Source organism: Phasianus colchicus, chromosome 1 (genome assembly GCF_987193195.1).
Source record: "Phasianus colchicus chromosome 1, bPhaCol1.hap1.1, whole genome shotgun sequence".
Taxonomy (NCBI): domain Eukaryota; kingdom Metazoa; phylum Chordata; class Aves; order Galliformes; family Phasianidae; genus Phasianus; species Phasianus colchicus.
The window spans coordinates 60,391,403-60,417,484 of NC_143436.1; the positions used below are offsets into that span (position 1 = coordinate 60,391,403).

General features: G+C 37.6%; 1 protein-coding gene across 2 annotated transcripts in view; it reads left to right on the plus strand.

The window, feature by feature from the left end:
• The window catches only part of IPO8 (importin 8), a 43,127-nt gene extending 25,702 nt beyond the window's left edge, over positions 1-17,425 (plus strand). For both annotated transcript variants that reach the window (XM_031589843.2, XM_031589842.2), the window contains exons 14-25: positions 386-551; positions 1,139-1,299; positions 1,742-1,867; positions 3,645-3,711; positions 4,228-4,353; positions 4,828-4,925; positions 5,989-6,084; positions 7,043-7,263; positions 12,830-13,035; positions 14,389-14,613; positions 15,256-15,372; positions 16,066-17,425. In XM_031589843.2, the coding sequence (XP_031445703.1) occupies positions 386-551; positions 1,139-1,299; positions 1,742-1,867; positions 3,645-3,711; positions 4,228-4,353; positions 4,828-4,925; positions 5,989-6,084; positions 7,043-7,263; positions 12,830-13,035; positions 14,389-14,613; positions 15,256-15,372; positions 16,066-16,163 (1,707 nt within the window). In that variant the 3' untranslated portion in view covers positions 16,164-17,425. The remainder of the gene's footprint in view (positions 1-385; positions 552-1,138; positions 1,300-1,741; positions 1,868-3,644; positions 3,712-4,227; positions 4,354-4,827; positions 4,926-5,988; positions 6,085-7,042; positions 7,264-12,829; positions 13,036-14,388; positions 14,614-15,255; positions 15,373-16,065) is intronic.
• The last annotated feature ends 8,657 nt before the right edge of the window (positions 17,426-26,082 follow it).

The following is a 26,082-nucleotide window of genomic DNA, read 5'->3' on the forward strand; positions in this document are numbered from 1 at the left end:
CATCCTAAGTCAAACTGAAGAATTTGAGCAGTAATTGTGACTGTTTTGTGATTATTTTTCATTAATATCTCAATAACTACAGCTGTTAGACAGCTGTGAAGAATAAGTAGAATTTTCACAGAGTTTTGGGTGCAGCTTGAACAAAATCCATAAGTGCCCGTGAGTCATAAACAAATGGTTAATTTTCTTTTGTTTATTTTCTGATATTTTTCTTCAGAAGGACCAGAACTGTAAATGCTAATTTTGTGCCCAATGGATTGATTGGATTTGGGGGAAGGAAAATAAAGAACTAACTGACTGTAAAAACAGTTATGCATTACCGTATGAATACATTGCAATCAAGAGAAAAGTAGTCCCTAACTTGCCTTTGCTTTTTTTCATGCAGTCCTGTTGGGTACTTCATTCATTCAGTGCTTTGAATTTTCACAATGAGCTAAACTTGAGGAATGCAGTAGAGCTAGCAAAGAAGAGCCTGATTGATGATAAAGAAATGCCTGTCAAGGTAGAAGCTGCCATAGCTCTGCAGATGTTAATAAGCCACCAGGAGCAAGGTAGGCTGCAGTGATTCATCAATTGTATGTACTGATTTATTTATCTATTTATTTTTGTAGACGACGATAAGATTTGTGCAGATTTATCTAAACATTTTTACCATTTAAAAACATAGATTTTGGAACATTTCATCACATTCTGACAGCTTCACTTATTCATTAGCTACTGTATACAGCCCAGAATTCTAATGTCAAGTTTTTATGTTGGGTTTCTGCATCAAAATCGTTATCAGAGTATTTCACTTGATTAAGTAAATAGTATCCATCTTTCATTTTCTTTAACGAAGTGAAATAGTGTATATTTAAGAATGAGTGCTTTCTGTGTGTAAGGGCATGTATTCCTCTGAAACAATGGTTTTTTTTTGTAGATGGCTGTAGTATGTGCAGTCTATTTACTCTGTTAGTCTGCTGGTTATGTGCTGTATCAGTGCTTTGGGTAGGGCTCTTTGTTTTTGTTTGTGTATGTGTGAATTTTAATCTTTTTAAAATTACTTCATTGGAGAACAGTCAGTTACCTAGCAGTTTTGAGTATATTTGTGTTTAAGGATAACTGATTTCATTTAAACTTTTTTTTTTTTTTTTTTAAGCTAAGGAATACGTGAAGCCATATGTAAGACCAGTTATGCAAGAGCTCTTGCACATTGTTAGAGAGACAGAAAATGATGATCTTACAAATGTAATCCAGAAGATGATCTGTGAGTACAGTCAGGAAGTAGCTACCATCGCTGTTGACATGACACAACACCTGGTAAGAGACAATACTAAAGTTACTGTCCAATCACAGGCATATGCCTGATTTGGTAAACTTCTTAATAATTTGGTTTGAAGTGCACACTGTTTAAAATAATCCCTGTGAAGGTCCACCTATGGTACTCACCATAGTTTGTATTTCAGTCTGAAGCATCTTTAAAACCTTTTCAGAGGCTTTCAGAGATGCTGAATTTTGCCCTTGGTTTTAATGAGTCAAGTTCTGACTATTTAACATTTAAAAGGTTTTAAAATACCCAGACTTCTCAAAAAAAATTCATTTTCTATATTCATTTTTCAAAACCTAGAAGCGTATTTTTCAAAACTGACAGCTCTTACAGATAGGGCACTGCTGGTTTTGCCTTAGCTATCTTGTTTCTACATGAAAAATGAAGAATGTGAGTTGTCTTTTGAATGTCAAATTGGTTGTTTTTCTTTCATAGGCTGAAATATTTGGTAAAGTACTTCAGAGTGAGGAATATGAGGAAGTGGAGGACAAAACAGTTATGGCCATGGGTATCTTGCACACTATTGACACTATCCTAACAGTTGTGGAAGATCACAAGGAGGTGAGATTTCCTTTTCTACGTCTAGTGTTCCTTCATGCCTTTCAATTCATGGTAACAAGCATTTTTGTGTATGTGCTGCCTCACTTGATGCACATGAATGAACGTTTACTATAGCAGGATGGTGAATTAGTACCAAGTGACCTCTGAGAAATTTGAATTTAAAGCCCAGTTTATTTCTGTTTTCTTAATTTTTCAGCTTTGCTCTCAACCTTACAGGGAATTTATATCCTGAGTGTAATTCTTCAGCCCTTATTCTGGTAAATACTTCTTTGGATAGTTATTACAGAGTTGAATGGTCATTAGGTTGTAATATTTTGCATGTGGGTAACTTTTTGATAATGGTGACTTGTTTTGTTATTCACCTAGCAGTTTCTTGGATAGGATTTCTAGGAATTGGTCTTTTTGGTGGTACAAGTCTACATTTCACATATTCAGAGAAAAAAGGGATTGTTTCTACTTGTAGCTGGCTGAGGTAGGAAGGACTTCAGTGACTGGCAAGAGAGACAAAGTCTGTCAGTATCTGAGCCCAACAGGCAAAAAGCACAAAAGCGCTTTGTCCTGGTTTGTTCTGCTTCTTTCGATTTACAATGAGAAAGTTTTATTGCCAATGTGAAATCTGACTATGAAGCTTAAAATTTAAAAAATTCATTCATATTTTTTGTGTGACCATCGTGTTCCTTTGGATTTGAACACGTGTCTCATTCCTTTACAAGAACCCCTTGCATCTTTTGAAAGCTAGAATGAAATCTGGTAGCTAAACTGAACATCAAGAGAGGTAATCTGTAATGGATCTTCAGATTTTAGCCTAGGAAAAGCTTTGGGGTTAGAGTATTTATGGTATCAGCTTAGCAGCTTGTTTTTCTGCTATATGAAGAGCAAACTAAAATACTGTGAAGAGTGCTCCCCTCAGGATCTTAAATTATTTTAGAAGCGATATAAATGATATGCAAGTGATAAATGAGGCTGAAAACTCCTTAGAAATTCCTTTCCCTTTTATCATTAACTATGCAGAGAGCTTAGAGGATGATCAGCTCTAAGCCATGTGTCTGAATCAGTCGCCTGAAGGTATGTGGATGAATCTGTGATCACATGCTTAAGCCCTTTGCTGGGAGGAAATGCAGGAAGCCTGACATTCTGCAAGATTTCATGTTTAATGAATGACTAGTGGCAATACCACGAGATGCCTATACTGGAGGTTTTACTTAGGCTTGCAGTGTGGCCATATCATTCTCCTAATTTTATTTCATTCATAAAAGTAGTCTCTCTCTCCAACACGAGAAGGCTGAATAAGTTATCCTCTCAGTTTAAAACTGCCCACTCCAGCAGATAGCTGCATAATTATAATATTATATAAATATTATAAAATAATATTCTCCCAAATTCTACATGTTTCCCTTTCATCGAGCCTGGCCTTCTGGGAAGCTCCCCAAAGATCTTAAGCAAAAACATCACTTCCTTTCTTTTTTTCAACTCATTCTTCGAAGAAAGAATTTGGACTGAGGCCTTATTACTTCAGTCTGAGTACAGTGTTTGCCTCTTTACATTATATCCAGAAAAGGACAGCAGGCACAGTTTTTAACAGGATCTGCAGAATAACCTTTAAGTTAAAATTCTTACAATAAAGAAAAATGCCATGACAAGCTTTAAAGTAATACTGCTTATTGAAAAATTGAGTACTAACACCAGTGAGGCTTTACTTCATAATCATGTGATCATTATTAAATTATGATCTTTCTAGATTTTTAAATAAAATCCTTTTTTTTTTTTTTAATTTCAGATAACTCAACAGCTGGAGAGCATTTGTTTGCAGATCATCGGCCTTGTTTTGCAGAAGCATGTTATAGGTATTTTTTGGAGCTAATTTTTAGAAAAAGATTATAGATTTTTACATGGAAAAAAATCTTTGATTATTACAAACAGTACTGTCATCCTGGACAGAACGTCATCTTTGTTTATTTGCTTCTTTAACACACAAAACCAGAAGAGGCAGTTCTCATTATAGTTCCTAGCTAACTGTGTTAAAAGACAAAGTCTACAATTACTATTTTATGAGGGGGGAAAAAAAAAAGATTAAGAAAGTAAAAATACTTTGTAGTAAGTCAAAGCAATGTCACTGATGCGTTGCTAATGCATTTTCCCAGTGTGTATTTATAATGAGAAGCAATGCTTCTTGTTGTAGCTACAGCCAACATAATGCTTGTCTAAAAGAGTCTTTTCCAATTTATATTATTTTTTTCCATATTGACATAGTTACTAATTACTGACTTCCAATAGTTACATGACGCTTTGAGTTTTGAGATATTTACAAGAGAGACTCTTTTTTCACAGGTTGTTGTTTACAAAATGTTTCTCCTTTCCAGAGTTTTATGAAGAAATTCTTTCCTTGGCATACAGCTTGACATGCCAGATGATTTCACCTCAAATGTGGCAGCTTTTAGGTGTTCTCTATGAGGTTTTCCAGCAGGATTGCTTTGAATACTTTGCAGGTATTTCCACTTCCATTCTGTTGATGTTTCAACTGTTTGGGAATTCATCTCCAGAACCTGCCTTACAAAGGTTGCTTCCATGTTGTATTTTGGTGTAAAGTGATCGGGTGCTTGAGTTGTGCCCTGACCATCTGTGTACTGTAGGAGTATAACGGGAGCATATCTAGCTTGAGAAGTGTGTTCAAATCTGTCAGTGTGATCGGTTATAAAAGAAAGCTGAAATATAGTTAAAGGGAAACTACAAATTCATAAATTAAAATGTAGTTCTATTCTGTTTCTTCTCCTAAGAATGCCTTCTGCATTGTGCACTTTACAAAGAATTCTGCTAGAGTAGACTTCAGCAATATTTGAATTTCGAACCATGTCCAGGAATCTGGGTTAATGAATCTCATTATAGGATTGCAGCTTCATTGGTTAGCAGTTTTATTGATTAGTCTGTAATTTCTTTTTTTTTTTGCTCTCCTTCCTCTGCAGATATGATGCCTCTCTTGCATAATTATGTGACCATTGACACTGATACTTTACTGTCTAATCCAAAGCATTTAGAAATCATTTATGCTATGTGTAAAAAGGTAAGGCTTCTCATTCTTACTGTTGTGCTAATCACTGGTACTTAATTATCAGATTAAACGTGATCTGAACATGCCAGGTAGTGGCCAGTCATTTCAGAGTGAAATGAAGTTTGGTCTTGTCTCAGTTCCGAGTAGCCATAGCAGCTTCAAACTTCTAAATGAAACACTTTGAAAAAAAATACCAAGAAACAACCAATGTGCACAAAAATGTTTGGGAGAAAGCTGCTGTGCTGTTGTTTGTGTTGGCACTCTTCTATGAACAGCTATTTTGGTAAGCAGAGGAATTAATGAAGTCTGATTTCCTTTGGTTGTGTATTTTGTGATTGGATTCTTTTGTTGTCAGCTAGGGGATGAACTCATTTGAAGTTCTTTATACATTTTCCTTTTTCCCTTTTATACCCTTTCTGTTCTGTGTAATAAAGTAGGAGATCACACTGCAGATTTTTTCTCATTTGGGGCATTATAAAGTCTTAGAAGCATAGATAGGTGCTTATAAGCATCTATCCACTTGTTTATTTTTAAGAGATTCATGGGGATTTAACGTGATTGAGAATTCTGCTGCCCTGTCAGGTTTGACACTGTCCATAGGGTTTAAACATACTGCATGAAAAAAGTTTCATGCATATGCACATGTACAGAGAGAGATTATACACATCTTGCTTTTTAATCTGAAATTAGCCTAGAGATAAGTCCTCACTTTACCAGGCTGTTTATCTGCCACTGCCTGTTAGGACTGAAGTCACAAAGAAATAGAGCATGGTGAACATCAATGATTCTTATAAATAATAATTCCTTAGAAAAGGAAAAAGCAATAAAGGACATATAAATACTACTAACAGGGCTAAGAAGGAACAACAGTTTCTTCTGAATTTTAGCCATTAGCCACCTATCCTCATTTATGTCCTGTAGAGATGAGATTTGTCATTCTTAATTTGTTGTAAAATACAGCATGAATATACATATATGCCATTTAGAGGTTTGATTTATGCATGTACGAAAGCACTGGCATTCATAGTTGACAGTGATTAATACTGATAAATTAAATTGCCATTTTAATTGCTAGGTATTGACAGGAGATGCAGGAGAAGATGCAGAGTGCCATGCAGCCAAGCTCCTAGAAGTAATTGTTCTTCAGTGCAAAGGACGGGGTATTGACCAGGTGATACACGTTTAACAGATTCTCTCTTTTGCAGATTTCCAGTGCTATGTGTATAATTCCTGTGAAAAGCAATTGGAATCAGAGAATTTTAGGGAGATGTAATACGTAGGAATGGGGAGAAATACAGAAAAGTGTAAATAAGCTCGTGGGAGTTTGTACATAGCGTTTTTGGTGCTGAAGATACTTAAGCACCATGACCAGAGTATGATTGTAAACTGAGTAGTAAAGGTATAGTATGATGTGCACAATTGCCTTCTTTTTTTTATTTTTAAATGGAATCTGAAAGGGATCAAGTGAATTGTATGCATTTACACTGAAGTAAGAGTGTGGTGGAAGACTGAACTGAGCACCACAACTCTGAATTAAAACTGATGTAATCTGAACTGAAACTCACAAACTGAAACATTCATAATGCTTCTTTAACTATCATACAGCGTAAACCTACATATTGAAATATATGTAGGTTTTTATTTCATTGTGTAGAGCTACGTGCACACTCTCTTTTTCAACCCTCACTTGTTCCAAACTTTTGTAAGAAATCTAACATCACATTGCATTTATTAAGAAACACTTTTTTTTTCTTGCAGATTTAGGTCATTTCAGTTTCTAAAACCTGCTAATTTTTAAATTGTTGGATATTTCTGTCCTCAATTTCTTTTCATAACCTTTTATTCACACTAAAATTCTGCCAAATGACTCCAAATATTCTCCTCTGTGCCAAAAATAACGTTGGCAATTTTTAACTCATAGAACGGTTGTTTTTGAGAAGATCTGTAAGCATATAATCAGAGGCTTAAAATGCTTTTGTATTAGGAAACGAATCTTATGCATTCGTAGGATATACCCAGACTTCAGTTAGCCCTGGAGGTCAGTTCAGATAAATGTGTTTAAAACTTTTTAATAATCTGACAACATGTGTAATACTTGATCTTTTTTCCCTGTTTCTTTATATTCCCAGTGCATTCCACTCTTTGTGGAGGCTGTTCTGGAGCGGTTGACAAGAGGAGTTAAAACAAGCGAGCTTCGTACCATGTGTCTTCAGGTTGCCATAGCTGCACTCTATTACAATCCTGACCTACTTTTGCACACCTTAGAGAACATCAGATTTCCACACAACCCTGAGCCCATCACTGCACAGTTCATAAACCAGTGGATGAATGACACAGACTGTTTTCTCGGGCAAGTATTGTCTGTTTGTATTTTAAAAGTCCTTGATTCTGACTTGTTCTCTTCTCGTCCTTGGTCACATAGATGCAAGAGATCCCATTCCGTGTCTGTTCTAAATGACATTTATCCACACCAGGTCTAGTTACTATGATACTAATATAGGGGTCCTATGCATATTTATTTTTTCTTGGTCTTTTGAGTTATATGAGTGTATTGAATTTTCTGTATTGAGTTGCAATAATACAAGAGTACAATACAAATTCTATTTCATTCTTTGTTTCTTGAGTATAAACTATCAGACTTGGTATTAACAAAAGTTCAGACTAGAAATTAGGAAAAAAAATCTTTAATGTGAAAGTGAAACACTGGAACAGGCTTCTTAATGAAGTGATTGATGCCTTATGCCTGTCAATGTTCAAGAAACATTGGACAGTGCCCTCCTTAGTATGCTGTAGCAATTGGTTTGCCATGAAGTGGTTGAGAGGTTGGACTGGATGATCTTTGAAGGTCTGTTCCTCTTCTCCTCTATGTTCAAGTGCAAAACAGGTAAATGTGGGGAGAAAAAAAAAACATATTCTTTGTTATAACAGAAGTAGTGTATATTATCACAAACATTCAGACCTTTTCTGTTGCTATACATAAGAATTGTCTACAGCACATCCTATATGTTAACATAAATACACACTTCATCGTTTAGACATTTAGAGGGGTTACTTGTGGTGATGACAAAGTAGACATAAAGTACCCAGTCCTTCATTTCTTTTGGAGCACCAGTGGCTGAAAAATGACATCTTTAAGTCTGTCTCTCCTGCATCTTTTGATAATATTACCATTAATTTTTAAATTACTTTTGAGGCTGCTGACTTTAGAAAAGTACGAGACTTTTAGTATCAGGATTTCCATGTACTCATTTTTTATGGCTGAAGAAAATTCCTTGATATTCAGCTCCTTATGTTGTCATTTTTTCTTGTTTTGTACCAAATGCTAAAAGCACACAGAGGCAGTATGAAAGCAGATATTCCCTATAGGTGGTAAACTTGTCATTCCGTTTTAAAAGAAATAAAAATGAAAGGGATTTATAGCCTTAAACAGTTCATCCAGTGAGAAGCCAGTGAGATCCAGAAGAGAAAAATACTGTTGAGCTGAATACTTTCCAACTTCAAGTACTTCTGTATGTTACAGCTTAACTTTCAGTTCTTTTGTGTTGCTTTTCAAAAAGCATTAGCTTCTGCAACTACTGTTCAACTAAATTCTTTTTCAGAGCTGAGACAAAAGTTGACAAAGCCTATAAAATGAAACACAAGAGATTATCATGCTAGATTCTGCTCAGACTATGAACTTGAATGGCAGCTGAAGATCAAAATGTATCTTTTGATCCATTGCTACCAGCAGTGAAATAAATATCTGTAATGTCGCTTAAATCTAAAAATTGCTTTTCCTTTAGTGCTGCCTCCTCAGTAGGTGGCTTCCAGGCATAGGGCTTTTGCTATAGTACTGCTTGTCAGGCACTATGATGTGATACAAGTGACTCCTCCCTTTCTCCCAGAAGGACAGGACTGCTTCCAGAAGACCATTTGATTTTAATAAGGGTTATAAGGGTCATCATCTGAAGAGGCTTAACTGAACAGGAATAGGTAGTTGCAAAAAAATCTGGCTTCCTTGCTACCCTTCCTTGGGCCTTATTTTCATCGGAGAAGACACTAATGGGCACCATCTCTTGTACAGTTCTTCCTTCCAGCTGTCGTTCAGTGTTGTTTCAGTTTAGAGTTGGGTTGCTTTCCAGCAAGAAGCAGTTTTAGGCTTAAATTCAAGTCAGTTGCTGTGATCACAGATTGTGGAGAAACAGGAGAAGAACGAAGTAGATCCACCTCCAGATGTGAATCTCACTGCTATTTCTTCATCAGCCCTGCAGACAGTCTGTGATTTACTGGTTGGTAACAGTGTCTCTTTGTGGCACTCACACCACATGACTCTCATGTCCCTTTGCTAAGTAGAATCTATGGGCACTAAATTCCTAGTGTTCTCATGCTGGAGCCAGTGGTGTTTGCCAAAGTATGCAGTATTTCTTCAGCAGTACTTCTGAACTCCTGGAATGGAATCCATGGGAATAATACATCTTGCTGTGGGGAAAAGCAGTTAGGGTATGATAAGTAACTACTCTCCCATGTTATTAAAAATATGGAAACTATTTAAAACTGTTTAGAAATTTGAAATGTTAAAAATAATCAAGGCAAGGAGATCTCAGAACTCATTGCAAGACTGCATAAATCTGTATGTCATTGTGGATATTACACATCTGTGAATGTGTGCCCACATACCCTAGTATACTGTGTTTATTTGTATCTGAATATGTTTTCTGTTGAATACTCATTCAAATTGATGAAGGGCAGGGGACTGAAAAAACATTTATCAAAATATGTTCCTTGCTGCTTTACACCTTTTCCCTGACAGCCTGAAATTTGGGTGAGATTTCTGCATTTCTTACGCTTATTCTTACACTAAAAATTCTTCTGTGGCAACTGGAGTGAAAGGAAAATGTAACTTGTTTTAAAGAACGAATAGATATTTTTATTTATCTATTTATCTATTTAGTTAGTTAGTTAGACTAGGAGGATTTATTTGACAGGAGTTAAAATTGTTAGAGATACTGGTGTATAACATCCTAATCTTCTGTAGGTCAAAGAAAGATGGTTCCAACTTTGCAACTGGCTGATTACTGGCAGTTTGTCCAGGAAACAGATTAATGTAATGGAAAGCAAGTTGATCCTCACATAAAAAGAGCACAACAAACCAGTAAGGGAAAGGTAGGCTTAGTGATTTCCCTCTGAAGCACCTTCAGTTTAAACTACAAAAGATCTTTTTTTTTAATCTTGTACTGGAGGAAGTGTATTAGCTACAAAAGAAAGCCCACAGAGTATGTTAAAACCAGACCTGCTCAGGAGTTGTGCATTGCACTGCCATGTGTGACTCCAAGGACATATTTTTAGCATGCCAGGCTTGCTATGTCTATGAGGCAGCAGAGTGCATGATTGCTAGGGAGGACTACTCAGTCAGTAAGTGCACATCTTGAAGGACAAAGTAAGGAGAATTGTATCCAGACAGCTTTGTGCAGACAAAAGGATACTGAAACCATTCTTTGCCAGTACAAAATTATGTAAATGACATAAAATTTTGCTTCACTTGTTCAGGTCCTGTTGATGTTTGATACAGCTGTGACATTGGAGTGCTGAACTTCAGAATCGTCCTGCTGTTTCTCTGTGCTGACACATGGATGAAATGAGTTTCCTTCTGGCTTAGGTTCACTAAGGTGGCTCAGTGCCTGGATGTCCTGCTGAGCCTTCTAATAACGTGCTCATTTTAAAAGCACGTGCTCATTCTAAAGGCATGTGCTCATTCTTACAACTTCTCTGATTAGATGCTTGAAAATGGAGCATGACAAATATAGTGCACTTTCTGGCTATTTGGGCTACTTCCTAATAATGATTCCCTTTTAAATAACAGTGTGTGAGTCTTCCACTTGCATTAGCTGTCCAGAAGAGATAATTTAATATGAAGCTAAGCCACAATTTACTATAATTTTTAAATTATTTTTCCTGTTGTGTTTTACAATTTGCATTATATAACAGTCGTTTTCTCAGATGTATTCGAAAAGGTAATTCCATGTGTCATTAACAACTCTGTTGCACATACACACAAAAGAAGTCTTACTGCTTCCCCATGTCAGGATGCAGTTTAGAAGTCTTTCACGTGCATTACAGAGCTTGGATCAAACTTGCATGAAGGTGCTGGCAGAGAGAGAGTGTAGAGAAACATCTTTCCTCTTGTACTTGCAGTAAGAACAGCTCTTCCCCAGAGTTCATAGGTGGCAACATCTTTAGATAGAATTTTAGTCTTTGTGACGTTGGTATGTGAACAGGGGGTGAGGAGTTTGTTTTTGAGACAGATAAACTGGGAGGAACTAAGGAGTTTCAGTTTTTTCATGTAACAAAGGTGAAGGCAGACTATTCCCCTGACTTGGTTTCCCTGGTTGTTTTGGATGCCTTCTGTGCTCGGTTCCTTTTGAAAAGGAACTACTGCAGCTTGCAGTGATGAAAGGACAGTCTTTGCCCACTTGCATTTTGGTGCATTTTTCAACATGTGTAATGTAGCAGCCAAACCCAACGAGACATTGTGTCATTTCATATGCTAGGCGGTTTCATTTTCCTTGGAAGGATCATAATGTTATGCATGGTTGTATATAATTTATCATTATCATCAGCTACTCTGAGAATGGGATGACTTTGTTAAGCCTTACCAGGACTAGCAAAGTAGGAGGTGTAATGAAATCCTTCCAGATCCACAGCCTTGTTTAAGCACATATGGAGTTTAGAAAGCTGTTATGAATTATTGTTATAATACAGGATCACTTGTATTACTTGAAGAATATTATGGTTTAGTAGCACATTGTGTGGGATCTTTGGTAATGGAAGTTGTAATTATTTTAAGAATTGTATTTCTGTATTAATTTTTGAAGTGGTGGATTGAACTGGCTGTGTTCCTGTTGCAGTCTCTGGTGCTCATTCTGTTAGTTTCTTCTGTTGCAACTTGTATCCTCTTCTATTACAAAGTAAAGCCAATTCTGTAACAGGAATATCTACTGAGGTTCTGAAGGATAGACCAAAGTATTCAGAAGTGCTAGAAGAGAATAGCTTTGTTTTTCACCCTGTAACCCTGCTGCAACTGTGCTAGTAATGCCCTGCTGCTGCACAGATAGAAGACTGCATAGGATTACCTGTTGCACAGGTTTAGGGAGGGAAGCTGGCTACACAGCAGCCAGCTTTGGAGATCTGCTTTGTTTTCTGCAGGTCCGGATGAAGCTTCGTGCTGGAGCTGCTTGTCCTGTAGAGGGTTAGAAAAGAAGCTGTCTGCATCAAATGGAAGCATTCAAAGCTTTCAAGCCCTTAATAGAAAAACACCATAATGTTATAGAAAAGTTGAGTGCTACTGGTGCTTCCTGCTAAGGAGGGCCAAAGACTATCAGCAGAGGCAGTTTAAGCTCTCTATAGAGTGCTTAAATACAGCTACCCTGTGACGCTCCATAAAAGCACCCTGCAATTCAGTGTGGTCCTGCTTGTCAGTACTCTTCACTAATAGTCTTTTTGCTGATTTCAGTCCCGGCTACAGTAGTCCTACCAAAGCCATTATACTTAATATTTGATAATCTTTATCAAATGGTTTATTAAAGACCAGACTCTACCTAATTATTAAATTATTTTGTTTAGCATTACAAACTTTGCATTTGATAATCATAGAATCACCAAGGTTGGAAAAGACCTGTAAGATCATCCAATCTGACTGTCCAGCTATCACCAGTAAACAGTTCTTCCAGGAATTTGGACATTGCTTGACAAGCATTTTAATTGTTATTAGACAGATGCTTTCCAGTGGGAAACTTGCATTCAGAACAAAAGAAATCATGTAGGAGCTTTGAACATAGACTTTGAAGACTTTCTGTCTTCCACCATGTTGAGTGCCAGCACTTTAATACTCCTTGCAGTGAAATTCTGTTTTTATGTTTAATGTTTGTGTATTGTTTTAGACTCCATGACAGAAAGATGTGCATAATAGGACTGAGCATCCTAATGGAGTTACAGAACCGACCACCTGCAGTGGATGCTGTGGCTGCTCAGATTGTCCCTTCAATCCTCCTCCTCTTCCTGGGCTTGAAACAAGTTTGCGCCTCACGAGAACTCACAGAACACGAGGATCATGCTAAAGATGATAAACACGTTGCAGAAGATAATGGTAAAATCTCCCCTTTTCACATTGTGGATTTTGTCTGGATTTAATTTAAAGGGGGTAAGAAATTGCAGTTCGCTTCTAAGGCTCATTAGTCTGCTGAAAGTAAATAGGCCTATTGGGTGCTTGTAAGATCACCTTAGAAATGTACTTTTCCTCCCAAAATTTAATCAAAATGTTTCATCCTATCATAGGTAATACTTTGTGAGAGGATAGTATTGGTTCAGAAGTAACAACAAAACTTGCAAATCCAGTTTTCTGGGTTGTGAATGTACTCCATCTTCTCATACAGACAGCAGGAAATTTCCAGGGCTCCACTGGCTTTATTCTTGATTTTGGGCAAGAAGCTGTTCCTAGTACCCAGCTATTTTAAAGAACTGTTCTAGTGAACTTTGAAGGACATCCTTGCAAGTCTTTGTCCAAACGGAATATGGCACGCGGTGATTTGTGAAGTGGAGGCAACAGACGTTCCTGGACTAGAAAGACTTCTTATTGCTATGGCTAGCAGAAGGGAGAAAACATCTGAAGAATACATTGCAGTGAGAGTTGGAGGAAGTGAAATTTGTGCAGTGTTGCAGGCAGATAGGTGTGGCCTTATTTGATTTGGAATTGGAGATTGCTTGAGGTCTGAAAATCAGAGTGGGTCTAAGTAGATAATATAATCCTTTAAAATTTCACATGATTATTCTGTAATAGAGTTACAGAATTCCTTGAAATGTGTAGGGGTACATACAGTATAGAAGCAGCACAGAAATTTCCAAATCCTGTGATTCAGTCACTCTGCTTGTTGCAGATATGGTCATTTTATACTTTTTATCCTGTTAACACCAGATAAAAACAGAGGAACATGAAGGTTTGGCATTGGGGGGGATTTTATTTTAACCTCAATTGTAAGTCAGAAATATCTTTTCTTAAATAAGAAATAGCAATGTGTGGAGTTGCATGTTGGACTTGAATATAATTCAGGATATAATAATTGTTTCATAAACAGAATGAGAGGTAGGGCTAAGCAAAAGATGGAATTTTGGATAAACATAGTGATGGGAGATTTTGTCAAAGATGAATTTAAACCAATTATTTTGGATTGCACAATAATTGCACAAAAGCAGCGTACACAAAAGAAGAGCAAAGATGCCAGTTTCACATTCCCCAGGTGTTTTTAGAAACAAAAGTTTAACAAAAGATCTTGAATGTATAAAACATTTTAATAGCTTTTTTTCTGAGATTTTGCGAGAAGGTTTTATTAGAGGATCTTCTTTCCAACCTGAAATGAGATTCATTAATTATTTTCATTTGTAAGTCATTGTTTCCCAGTACTTTTTAAACATTGCTTTATAAAACACATGAATGCTTTTGCAGAAGAGATACCAAGTGATGAGGAGGAGACAAATGAAGTGAGCCAGGCAATGCAAGAGAACCATGGCGCAGGTGGAGATGGAGGTGGAGAAGAAGAGGATGACGATGATGATGATGATGACTGGGATGAAGATGCCTTGGAAGAGACTGCTCTTGAAGGGTTCAGCACACCTCTTGACCTTGAAAATGGTGTTGATGAATACCAGTTTTTCACACAAGCACTTTTAGGTATGTGTGTGCTGGTGGGTAGAATGATATGATACGATGAAACAGCTTGGCTGTCGTCATTGGGAAAAGCCCTTCTCTTTGTTTCTAGCAGTAACGTAGATTATTGAAACTGGAAATGCTTTTTAATGTTAGTCCTAAGATTTTTTTTCTCTTCCAGGTACTGCAAAAAATAGGTGGCAGTAAATACAGCTAGAGATTTATTGTCTTCATGTTGTCTTTAAGAACTTTTCAAACACAGCCTAAATAAGTGAGACTCGGTCACTAGAGGGACTCCAACATATATAAACGTTTGTCGCTTTCTAGATATTAAAATGATAATGGAAAACTTGTTTTCTTCTTTTCCAGTCTGTCGAGTCCTGCTCTTTTAGTTTTGATAAGAATCTTCAGTTAATAGATTTGCTTCATCATTGTCCATGAATAACTCACTGTTAAATTGCTGTTTCAGAAAGCAGAGAATGTAATGAAGTTCCCCCCAGATGGCTTGTTTACAGTGGGGATTCTGTGCTGAGAAACTGACAGGAATACTGAATCTATTTTACAGCGCGAGTTCTGCTTGTTTTCCCATGTGTTTCATCTTATTCTTCTGAAATTACCTTGCGGTGTAAGCTGATGATCACTTTCTATCCATTCCTGTTCTGACAGCGGTGCAGAGCCGAGATGCTGCCTGGTACCATTTGCTGACAGCACCGCTGAGTGAGGATCAGAAGAAACAGCTGCAGGAAATTTATACATTAGCAGAGCACCGGCGAAATGCTGCAGGTAAGTCTCTTCTCTGGGGCCGTTTCAAGTGTTGCAGGGATGGTGGAACTGCGTCTAATCTATAACAACAGAATAAATCTCCGTGCTCATTATCAAAAGTCTTACAAGAGGCTTGAGAAGCATAAATAGGATATTGTGCTTGTATTATCCTTTGTCTGGAAATGTGCGCTATTCCAATTACCATTGCTTGTAATTAATTGCCCTCTTATTGACATATGCTACTGTTAGAACAGGCTATCAACTTGTTTGGCACAACCTGACATTTGACATGAAAAGCAAATTAAGGCAATAGCTCGCTGTCAGCCTGTCACTGGATGAAGATTACTGTAAAACGTTGTGTTTAACAGCTCTGTTACTTTTCTACTGCTACCATTGCCTTCACAGTCAGTGTACTGTTCTGGGTGTCTAGAGCAATTGCATGATGGAAAAATAAATTCATATTAAATCAAGACGCATGCAGATTAGCATGAGATACAGTTGTTCTGTAGAGGATGAGTTTCTCCATTGTGTTGAAGAGGTGTGTGTTTATGCATTTATAGAAAAACTAGGTGTGGTGTAATTTATTACTGTCACTGCAGTTAGGAAACAAAAGTTTTTTACACAGTTTTGTATTATAAGATGAATAGTATTATCTCTGGCAAAAGGGTTCTCTTCAGGCTATTGCTCATATCCCTTCTCTTCTTTGAATTCTAGAGACTAAGACAATAGAACAGCAAAGTGGCTACACATTTGACAACAAAGGACTGGTCATAGCATTTAACTTTGCTGGAAATACTCCTGGTGGAAACTGAAGGATCGACTACGAAGGTCAATGAGAAGGGTTTCATCATCACATTTTCTTAAACTCATCATGACTTCTGAGTGATAGGGGAGGGTAATTTAATGCTGCTGAAGGTTTTCTGAAATATAGCAGTGTGCTTCCCCCACCAGAATGCTTTTTCTAACCGGCTACTGTAATTTACAAATTCTTGTGGTGTTTTTATAATTTGATGGACTGAAAAGGAAACATTTGTCCTCAAGGAACCTGAATGACTGGGAGGGGCCAGGCTGCGTCTAATTGAGTTGCACTTCTCAGGTTTTTTGCTGTGCAGAATTGATAGATTCATATGGATAACAGTGCCTTCTGTTGTACATGGATTGCCTGAACAAATGGATTTTTGGAGTGCATTATAATTTTTTAAGTGTAAGAACATTTCTCGATAACACTGTAAGCCTTGGTTCCATGTTTTGCTGTCATCTGCTTTTTACTACACCATTTAACTGTTTGTTGGTTGTATACCTGTTGCTGGATTCAGAATATGATCTCTTCCCAGTTTGGTGCAGGCCAGATGTGAATAGGGAAGCGTCTGCTGGAGTTGCAGAGCATACACTGGTTGTCAGAGTGTCTTAACAAAACTGCAGATTTTCCCTTGATGTAGTAGTCTTAAATTATTTCTCTTAGCTATGGAATCAACTCACTTGAGTTATGATGGCACGTGTGGCAGTTGGCTATCCTAAATCTACATTGACATTACCTCCTGCCTGCACAAGTGGCATGGCCCTCTCATGTAGATGTGCTACATGACAACTTTTTATTTTCACTCTTTTTGTTGGGTTCATATAACCTGATTTTCTGTTTTTATTCATTCATTACCATTCCAATGGTAGTACTGAATGCATAATGTGGTACAAAATATATACAGTATTTTATTTATCTTAGAAGAAAAACAGTTGTGGACTTGCTTTTTACTGTTACACTTCTGTGATAAAATTTCTGGTCTGCATTCCATTTGGCTGTTCTTTTTCAATGCTGAAATTTTGTTATCAGCCAGATTTTTTTTTCCTGACTTTCAAAGGCTGGTTTCTCATAAATTGAAACATATACAATAGGTTTTTTTCTTTTTTGTGAATATGTTCATTTAGTGAGAAACTTAGCATTATGAGAAACCGACAGTAATACTAGATTGAGTGGCTGCCCCTTCTCTAGCTCTGTTGGGGTCTCAGTAATGTAGCCAAAATAAGTTGGAGTGTTTTAGAATGTGCAGTTTGAATTGAAGATAAAATGTTCAGTGCAGATTTTGTCTCTGTGTTAATTTCTATAAGACTTAAAAATATTTACAAAGCAATTTTAAGCACACACTGATGATGTAATTCTTTAGAGCACTGACCCAACTGGAAAGTTGTAGCCCTTTCCCATACACTATCAGATTTTAAAAATTGTAGACAATTACAGATTGCTGGTCCTGCAGTGTGCTGAATCTTTTTTTTTTTTTTTTTCAATGTCAAAGTAATTCTAGTTCAGTCTGATAGATCTGAAGCTCTCTGTGCCTTGGCATCAGGAAAAGGCCATAGTGATGCTGCTTTTTCCTTGCCCTATACTCTGGAATCTTCTGAGTCTTGAATTCACAGCATAGAAGGTTTCACTCTGTTTTCCTTGTTCTTCCATTTGGTGTGAGACTTAATTCCGGCACTGTTCTCTGATGCTGCTTTTTTTTTTCCACAGCGGCTGCAGAGTAGAAGTGTTTCATGTAGGCTTTTCACTGCTATTTTTCACTTAATAGCAACAATGAAAATTTCCTACTTTTAGGTCTCTTGTACATATGGAAAATGGTAAGAACTCCAAGGTCCAAATTTTCAGAAGTGAAAAATACATTGAGCTGCACTGGACAGGTTCTTACAAGTTGAACAGCTGAGGGCAGGAAGGCCAGGAAAATCATAAGTCACTTTTGCTGATTTAGGCCTGGAGGTATATTTACTAAGTGACAGGATGGTGTTGCATCCACTTTTTGTTGGTGAGTTTCTCAGAAACCGTGGAAGTTTTTAAATCTTGACAAATTTAAGAAATGCTTTTTGGAAGTTGAGGATATGAGCAACGTTTCTCCTATCTGACAACTGCAGTTAAGTATTAGGTAGGTAAAGTGTTTGAGACCTTTTATTATTTTATTTAAAAAGAGATTGTTGAACAGAATTTCTTTCAAAACCTGATTTCCTCTTCTACGCTGCAATGCAGAGTAGAAGGGGGATTTATTTTTCTTCTGCTAATAAGGTTGCTTGCACAATCACAAGTTAATAGTTAGAAGTTAATGCGTTCAAGGAAAAATCTGCTTTTGCATAGCATCATCTCTGTGTCACTCAGCTGAACTGTGGCTGCTCCCTGGTTCTGCTTCTTGTATACTTTTCAAGTCAACTGCCAGGAAAATTTCAGCCAGATGTTTCTTATAAGGGGTTTAATCAGCTGCATGGAGTCGGGAATCTTTGTTGTCCATTTCGCAGTGGGGGTCAGAGATATCTGAGGGGATGGCATGTAAAAAGGTTAAATGCCCTTCCCTTCCCAGGAGATTCATGAGCAAATGTTTCTACTGGCAAAAGCAAATGTCAATTATTTCATTTCTTTTCTTGGAAAAGGATTCCACCCAAAAAGATTTACTGGGCTCTAGCCTCCACTTTAACATATGGTTCTCTTTTAACATGATAAATATCCGTTTATACATGATCATAAATAGGTAGTGGATTTTAGGGATTTCTTTCTGAGTTGTGTCCAGCTTTGTACTACATTAAAAAGAGAGTAACACAAACGTGCGTTACTGTCTGACTTTCAAGCCAAGATAATAATGGGATTTCACATTCCAGCGTCGGTCAGCCAAGCATGATGGCCACTGGAAGCATAGAGAATCATGAACATACTGTAAAATAAATTAAAAAAAAAAAAAAGACTGCTGAGAACTGACCAGTGTTGCTCCATACCCATGTTCCAGAAGTGTGAAGGTGACTTGTGGACGTTGTGAGGGCTTTACATATGAAATTAGCATTGTGTTGGTTATAATCACATCAAATATTAATCTAAATAATAACTTTCTTTTCCAGATTAAATTAACCCATCCTGGGTATTGAATTGCTAATGCTGTTTTGTCAGTCTTGAGAGAAAAATAAGAATCACCACGTTTGGGCTGCCTTTTTGCTCTCTTTCTTTCAAAGTCAAAGCATTTGATTTACCTTCATACAACAGCAAAATCCTTCAACAAAATGGCCAGCTCCAGGAAGAGAGCAGAATATCAAGTTGAAAACAAGTCTTAAATAACTTGAAGAAAAAAAAAAAGAACAACCTTCCTTATGCACACAGTCAGATTGAAGTAGATGTGCTTTGGAACACAAGTCAAAATATATAAAGAATGTTACACAAAATGATATTTTGACATTCTTGGTTTTGGAGGGAAAGGGTGTCTGCATGAGACATGAAATGAAGTACTTTAGGACGTGCCATTTGCCTATGAAGTCCAGGCAGTTTGTGGTTCTGGATTCCATCATACATTGTAGAAGACAAAAGGTAGGACTGTAAAGAATTTTATTGTATTATCTTTTTTTTGTTCCTTTTACTATAGAGCAAGTGTCTGTATTGAGACATGTGAGCCAAAGGAATTGTAGACAACATGAATGATTAACTATCTTTTGTTTCCAGAATACTTTTCAGCCTTTTTTTTTTCCTCATTTCTTCCCTTTGCCAACCATTGTTAGCAGATATTTCAAGGGATATACAAAATATTTGAAAAAAATTAAACTTCTGCAAAATGTGTTAAATCCCATTGCTCCTGAAACAATGGAACCTATCTCTATCTCTAGAACAAAGTCCCTTATTTAACATATGCAGGTGATACAGAACTCCAGAAGCCCTCACTTTTGTCTGCAGGTTGAGAGGAGCCTTTCTGTGATTTACTACTTAAAATGGGCAGATTCCAAAATGGTATTTTGAAATCCCCACACCTTGCACTTACATTTGCTCAAATGATAGCCAAAAACATACCATGTAATTGGGATACTCAGCCCTAGTTCTGGTTTATGCAGTAGTCAATCTTTCAGTAATGTTAGACAGTCTAATGTTGAGTTCCTCAAGGATCTCTGCCTACAAATGAGAACATAAAACAAGTTTGAGAGCTTCTTTATCTTTGCAGCTGCATATGGAATCACATTTCCCTCATTGCAGCAAAGCATAGAGCAGATATTGGTACCAAGGTCTTGGTAGTGTGAACGAAAACAGCACCCTCTTCTCTCACATGTCAAGTCTAAACCCAAACAGATGGGAAACAGTAAAGGTGGATGTTCTGATGTGTTAGAAGAAGCTAAACACTATGCCAGATACCAGAAAGTCTTAGCATAAAATGGTATCATAAAAAAGGATGAGCTTGCTTTTGACATCTCTTCCACTGCTATTACTTATGTAAAATGCAAACCACCCACCCCATAAAACAAACAAACAAAAATCCATAAAATCACAATGTAAAAATGATAGAGAACTAAAGAAGTGCTTGTGCACGAGGTGGATAGAAACTTCTGGCATGCAGATCTACTCACAATGCTCAATTTAAATGCACTGAATTACTTTAATTACTTTTAAAATAGAAAATGCAACGTCTGTCTAGATGTCAGCAACATGAACCTGACAGCCATTACTACAAGATAAAGGCTTTGTGGGGTTTTCTGCAGCAGAGAACAAATGTATCCCTTTAAAAAGTCTGAGCACCTCTTGCTGTGGCTGATGTGCTATCACCAGTGGGAGACACTCCGTGGGTTTACAGCATTTCTTAAAAAAATGTCAGCATACATCCTATGAAATTGCTACCTAAGGTGCTCTCTGTCAAGGGAGCTAACTGACTCCCTGAATATTGAGCTTTGTGGCTTCAGAGAGAAACTGCAGCCATATGCAACTATGATGAATTAGGAATCAGGAAGGCATCCATTTAAAGTAAGACAACATGTTTGATATGATCCTGCACTGTTCCAAATTTCACCTGGATCCTCTAGAGGAGAGTTCGAGCAATGTGTTCCATGCCTTTGTTCAGAAAAAGAATGCACTTGACTCCTTGGGCAGCCCCACATAGCTGCAGTGCTCAGGTTCGGAAATGCAGATTTGATTACAAATTGATAGATGCTCATTAAAAAAAAATAAAATGAGGGAGGTGGGTGTTAATGCTGCAGCTCTCTCTGTAAGCTGTAGAGAGGTTCAAAATCTTCAGTGTTTGGCTACTGCATAGTGGAGTGGGATGTGCATGTGCAGATAGATTGATTTCTCCAATGTGAATGGAACCATGCTGGTTCTAGTGTTCACCTGAGGTGAAGGGAAAAGGTTGGTCAGATTCTGCCTACTGGCCCATCCTGGATTATGTTATAATGAAATGAAATGCAGAATCTGAAAAACTATTTGCTAATTGAAGCTGCTGAGCAACAAAAATGAGTGTTTACTTGAAACTGGATTTCGATATTTTGTGGTTGTTTTAATTTTCAATCTTTTTTGTCATCGAAATGCAGAGTTACTACATGATAGGTAGGCCTATGATTTTTTACAAGACTCCTTACCATTGAAGGTGTTTACCCAGGAATTGTGCCTCATTTTCAGATGTTTTCAACATGATTGTTAGCAAAGTTGCACGTGTCCCTTTTTCACTATTTTCTACAAACAGAGATTGTGGAAATGGACCTAAGAGAAAAATGGATGGCGCTTCGAAAGGAGAAGACTGTGTACAAACAGGTTATTTTTAGAAAACAGAACAATAGCCTCTGAAGAAAATAGGAAGCAATAAATAGAGTATGAGGTAAATAAATGGATGAAGAACAATGTAAGCTAGGTTCTGTTCTTTGATCGTGGCTTTAATTTTTTTTATTGTTGACAAACATCGTGTGGAATTTGCTTTGGGTTTTATGTGCTGTTGGTAATGCACTTAGCATAAACCACCTGGGATTTTTTTGGTTCAAAAAGAGACCATGCGGATTTCTTTTGATTATTAAAAGCAAAGGTAACAGCCCATGTTTGTAATGATGAGAGGGAGATCACTGTGTTACACTGTCAGGTTGGACTGCAGGATCATTGCCTTTGCAGAAGCCTAAGACAGAGAACTGTGGGTTGGTTTTGAGGGTAAGAATTGACAAATGCAAAACATGCAGCGATGACAAGAAGAATCTCTTCCTAACTTAAAGAATTGTGTACAGTGTTCTCTTAAGCTGCACTGAATTTGCTTTAAAAATAGTAATAAATCTTACTGTTTAGGTCAAATGTTACATCTGTTGTGCATTTATATGAGAGGAATAATATTTCTTAAAGAAATGTAACATGCCACCTACCAAGGAGCCCAATCTTATTTTATAGCCTCTCTTCATACAGCTATAAAACTTATTTACAAGTAGACCCCAGAATTAATTTTAAACAATAGCATGTGTTACCCAGAGTTATTAAGTGCATTTGTGTAGCAGTGTTTGTTAACCTCATGTTCTCTCAGGCTACTATTCACATGTATGGTTTGTCTGTAAAAGAATATAACTGATTTTGATGTAGATGAGATCATGACAGATCATCCAAATACAATTCTGAAAATGTCAAATTAGTGAAGGTAGTGATCTTGTATTCCTTTGAGAGGGGATTGCACCAAAGCTAAGACCAGTCTTCTGGCATGGAATTCATGAAGAGGATAGTATCTCCAAGCCTCCATAGAACAAAAGATCAATCCTGCTGAAGCCCTGAGCCTGGTATTTTTATCGGTGGAGTATTTCCCTTATGGTGAGTTGCTGAAGGAGCCTATTTGCTAGATTGCTAAGTTTGATAATGCCTTTTGCTATACAGGGGACTTTTGAGAATCCTTCACAGTATCTCTAAGAGCAGTGGCAAGTGGTACATATTTATAACCGGGAGGCTGAGATGGTGTCGTTTGCCCAAAGCCACAGCAGTGTGTTGCAGCTGGCATGTGAGATTAAAATTCTGGTTCCATAAAAGTACCTGGGAGCTTTGCCATTGGCTCTCATGGAATTAGAATTTCACCCAAGAAACTCACTAGGTTCTAGTGCTTGTTTCAGTGTTTCAGCCTTCCAGAGAAGCTCTGCCAGAACATAGATAATTTATGAAATTGCTTATTAATAGCGAGCTCCTCTACTGAGCAGCAATTTTAATCTATCTAGCAGTGATGTTGTTCAATGGCATCTTGTGTGGGTTGCTTGATGTGATGAGAAAAACAGTTCTCAGCTGTGGGATGAATGACATGCCAGCTGCCAGCTACTCTTGAGGCCTTGAAGTGAACCTAAACATATGGGAGTAGAACATCTCCACCACGCATCAGGGTGCTGTGAAGCTCATGGCCTCTCTGCAGGTATTAATAAACTTGCTGGATCCATTGTGAAGGTGTAAGTTGCTGCAACTTTTAACAGGCTCTGAAGTAAATACATAGTTCTCATGCCTCTTTCTGCCCTCTGACAGTGTTGATCTTTAGCCAAACTTGTATTTGTAAGCTGAATTCTAACTCAAAATCCCTTAAAATAGTAATTTCTTTTAGTCAGTCCCCAGTAAGGGTGAAAGATGATCAGTGTTTGCTTTCTCTTGGTATCAGGTATGTTAAATGCATAAATGAAATAATTTAATTACCTACTGGATGAAATCACTGGGACTTCAATCACTCCCATGCAGTTTCCTATGGAATTTGTTTTCTCTGGCACAGTTCAAGCTGCGTGGATAAGTATGTGTGTATGTCAGAAAAACTCTCTGTAGTCATACAAATGAAATTCAGAATTTAAAATATATATATATATATATATACGTTGTCTGAAAAGGCCATATCAGAGTATGAATGTCTGTTTTCTCTATTATTAAAGCTACTGGCCTTTTATTTCTCAGCATCTTGTAGAACACAGTTTGCAACAGCAACAAATAAGGGTGCCTGCAGCTTCCACGTCTTGTGGCTCCATTCAATATAAATAAACCACACAGTCATTTCCAGCAGGACATGCCTTGCACCTGACTCTGCCTCAAGAGATTAGGCAAGGTGCAGTAGTGGAGACAAATGGCTGTACTGTTATGTAGGCATTTGACCACAGCTGTAGAGCTGACATCTGCACCTCAGCAGCGGTTGTGGCTGCATTCTGGAAGAGCTCTATGGATATAAAGAAGGCAAACCCTGCCTCATGTTTTCCTCCTGCCATGAAAGTCTTTCTGGGTTAAATAAAACCACACCATAATGTGATTGAATGTGTGCAGAGCAGAGCTATCATTTCTATGAGTAGACATCTCCAAAATCCATCAAGTGGAAGCGAGACTGTACAGCCATATTGAATCTGGTTCTTCAGATCACAATTGCTGAGTTTTGCTAAAGAAAAATCAATTCAATTTGAGCAAATCATGCCATTTACCCTATTTTTTTTTATTGTTATTTTTTCAAGAAAGACTGACTGTCTTCATTATGGGGGAAAAAAACAGGCTAGCCTAGATAGAAACCATGCCCATGAAATTCCCAAGCATGGAAAGGCAAGCATGAAAATTGCCCCAAGGAAGAGTTGCTACTTGTGACATTCAGTTGCAGAATATCCATCCCACAGAACTGTTGATCAGACAGATCACTGAGTGTCCAGGCAGCCTGAGGTAAGGAGGCTGCTGACTTTCTCCCACTGAGCTCTTCCTACCTGCAAGCACAGTTATGTTTAGAACCCCAGGCTTTCTGAGTCAGCAGGTACAAAGGCCTCTCCTGGTTGCCGAAGGCCATTCTTCTGTCTTAGTCTGTCTCAGAGCTTGTGGTTGTTTCCTCCTCACTGTTACATAGGCATATTTGACTGTTTAATGGGATTTTCTATTATTGACTGATTGCATACTGAAAAACCACTGGCACTGCATGATTGAAGTGGCAGCTGTTTGTGGATGCAAATCTTTCTGCCCCTTATAGAGAGGTAGAAGTGACTGCTTGTATTCACCTCCTGTCCATCCTCACTGGATTTTGTTATCATTTCACTTTTCTCTCTGTTGCAGTGATCTTCAGGGGCATGAAAATCTTGTAGTAGACCTTCAGCTTTTGCTTTCTGTAAGCAGACTCATTTAGCTGTGGCTCTGGTTTCCTCTCGCAGGCATTCACGTGCACAACCTCCTCTCTCACACACGTCTTCCCCCTCTCCCATGCGCTGCCCTTGGGGGTGGCTGCTGTTTGCAGCTCTGCTGTAGTGAATTAGGAAGAACTGCAGAACAAAGCCAGATTTTTCTGCTGCTAAATACTGCCACAGAGCATAGATTAGTAAGCGTGGGATTCTCTTTTTCTGTTACTTGCTGTAGATGAACTATTGTGTTAAAACATTTTAAAGCAGATCTTGAGCAATTTTTTTCAGTATTTCAGTGCCTAATTACTGAATAGGGGCCTGACTGAGTGAAATTCCATAACTGTACAGCAGGTTGGGGAAGATACAGGAAACATGAGGCAAACAAATCCTAGCTTAAAGATGACAGGAAAAAGAACTGCTTTATTTATTTAGTATAAGTAGCTTATATCTTGATATTCTTGCTCTGTTTCTGAAGAAGACAGAAAAAAAGTGTTAAATTTTCTTTCACTTTTCATTGGGAAAGGAGTTGCAGTTGACTTGTAAATCCAGATTTTACTTTCTGCCAGTACTGCTGCAGAAAATAAAAGCTACTTAAACATAATGTCAAAGGACATATGCTAGTTTATTTTGTTGCCATCTCTGTGGCTTTCATCCAAGGTCACTCTTATTATGGGAAGCCTGAGCCCAAGATTTATTCTGCTGCAGGAGATTGCCTAACAGGACACTAACAGAATTTCCGAAGCTGTATGAAAGCACTGGAAAGCATTTTGTCCTTTCCTGGTTGGTTTCTATTTCACAAAGTAATTTTTTTATGTTACCATTTTCTTACTGTTTATTATAATATCTCCTTTTCAGTTAAAGATGAATAGGGGAAAAAATAACCAGCTATAGGTATGATCT